At 36.9% G+C, this 2,335-nt stretch overlaps 1 protein-coding gene across 3 annotated transcripts in view; it reads right to left on the reverse strand.

Moving 5' to 3' along the window:
- The window catches only part of susd2 (sushi domain containing 2), a 66,747-nt gene that overhangs the window by 21,919 nt on the left and 42,493 nt on the right, over nt 1–2,335 (reverse strand). For all 3 annotated transcript variants that reach the window (XM_014011167.1, XM_014011166.1, XM_014011165.1), the window contains exons 8-9: nt 1,229–1,372; nt 357–509 (exon numbers count right to left, since the gene is read on the reverse strand). In XM_014011167.1, coding sequence (XP_013866621.1) covers nt 357–509; nt 1,229–1,372 — 297 coding nt within the window. The remainder of the gene's footprint in view (nt 1–356; nt 510–1,228; nt 1,373–2,335) is intronic.

A 2,335-nucleotide genomic window follows, 5' to 3' on the forward strand; every position in this document is an offset into this window, starting at 1 on the left:
CTTTTAAAGTATTGCATGGTAGAACCAGAAGCTGAACTTCATATTAGTGACAAACTTTGGCATTTTTTGACAGGTTACCTTAATTTTTGCTTCTACTTTTTATTTAAAATAGGTTTCCATTCTCGGTGGGTATATAATGTTCTTATTCTACACATTTAAAAAGTTGTAAAACATCTGAGTGGTGCACTACTGCTACTAGTGGTGAGAAAGTGTATTGCACCTTATTCAAAGTCAATGCAGTCCCATGGCCCTCTGCAACCCAAAGTTAAAAACTGTTGTTCTTTTGAGGCCCTCCAGCCCATGGGTTAAGAATCTGTGCCCTAAAAGACCCCGAACAGCGACTTGAAGTGCCTCACCTCGCAGATTCATCCATGTTTGCTCGGTGAACGGTAGGATCTTTTGGTTCCTCAGCACCTGAAGATGTCCGCCTGCATTTCGAACCTCGACGACGTCAGAGGAGTTGTCCTTCACGGCCACCGCTGACAGCTGTGTGGCTTTGACCAAGGTGCCTTAATGAACAACACTAACATGACTTCAAGATGCATACTGAGCACGAGAAGGAAAGAAATTTGTGTTTGGTTGAAACGTTTGACAATAAATCTAAAACTATTGGAAATCCTGTTTATTTCCCCTTAAATGGAGATACGTTTAAGGACAATATATTTGTGATTTGAGCCAAAATCATCTCTACTAACACCAAACTGCTTCTTCTGCTGTTGCAACATGTTTTGAGCTTCTGGTTATCTCTGATAAGATAAGCTCCGCCCCATTTTCTTTACAACTATAGCACCATTTAAGAAAAATTTAACAGACTTTCTAACTGTGCAAAACTGACTGCCAAGAAGCATCGTTACAACAAAGAAACAATCAACCAAACACATATTTCCTTACTTTCTGAGCTGTTTGTTCACAACACTGGCTTTAATTACAGTTTGAGTTTGAACAGCTTTAATAATCCAGATGTTTGATCTCACTGATCTAATAAAAGACTTATTGATGACATCTGGATCTTTAAAGTCATCGTTCTCATGGCTGCTGTGAACCCTGGAGGAAATCTAACTAAACAAAGCTAACATGTTTTTCTTCACCCTGACTAATGTCAGGAGACACCAGAAACAAAAGGAAATGTTATTTTACTAACAGGTTTCTTCAGTGAGAAACATCTGTTCTGGATGAGTCTCAGAACAATCACATGGAGCGACGTGAGGAARGTTAAATGTGGACTCACCGTTCTTTAGTTTCACCTGTTCTGTTCTGATCTGAACACTCAGCTCTCTGTCTGCTGTAGACACCAGGTAATACTCTCCTTTACCACTGAAGGTGTAACTGAGGCCATCAAAGGTGAGGAAATGCAGGTTTCCCAGAGCAGCACCTGTGAAGCATCGAGAAATAAACCTAAAATATTTCAACAGTTTTTTTAAATCCCCAGGATGCAGCTTAATGTTGTGTTGTCAAATATACGAGCTAATATTTTCCACATTTGAGCTCCCAGCTGAAGTCTGTAACTCATTTACCTTTTCTGAAAACTGATTTATGTTCTGTTGGAATTTAAGCCACAGTAAAAAATAAAATAAAATATGACAATAAAGAACCAGTAGGTTAAGTGTCTGCAACATGCGGCTCTGGGGCCACATGTGGCTCTTTGGTCCATCTGCAGTGGGTCTTTGAAAACGTGACTAAATATAACAGAATATTTTTTGTTTGTTTTTATCCCCACAACAGAAATCAATTTGTATGCAAATATGTGATCAATACTACAAATACAAAAAGTAAAACATTTTTCATTAGCTCATGCTAGCCTGTTGTGTACCTAAATAATCCAACTTCTTTCTATGATCTTTCTCTCAAATCCATCTGAATTACCTTTACATAATTTGAAGACTACATTATAAGAAGAATTAGAAAAAATATATATGATTAGTTCAGTTGTACTAATTTTTATGAAATTTGGTATAAACTATATACAGTATTTTTATTGTTRACATGAATATAGTATTTTCATTTGTCCTCATGTGTAAAAAATAATAATAAATAATACATTTTTATAATGTCACCTCCACTGGCCGTAAAGGTTCCTGAAAATGCCTCAAAGGGGCCCACGGACCACCAGTTGATAATRACAGTTGTAGRTTGTTTTACGGATCTGGACWCATTTTATTAATGCGTCAAGTAGCAGAAATGGCTCTTTTGATCATAAAAGTTGCAGACCCCTAACCTAGCTGTTTGTAAACACACCTGATCGACAATAAATAACAAACAAAACACAAAAAACAAAGTGATTTAATCTCCTAGCTGTTTGTAAAGACACCTGATCAACAATAAATAACCAATAAAA

This window comes from Austrofundulus limnaeus, unplaced genomic scaffold, assembly GCF_001266775.1.
Source record: "Austrofundulus limnaeus strain Quisiro unplaced genomic scaffold, Austrofundulus_limnaeus-1.0 Scaffold77, whole genome shotgun sequence".
In the NCBI taxonomy this organism is placed as follows: domain Eukaryota; kingdom Metazoa; phylum Chordata; class Actinopteri; order Cyprinodontiformes; family Rivulidae; genus Austrofundulus; species Austrofundulus limnaeus.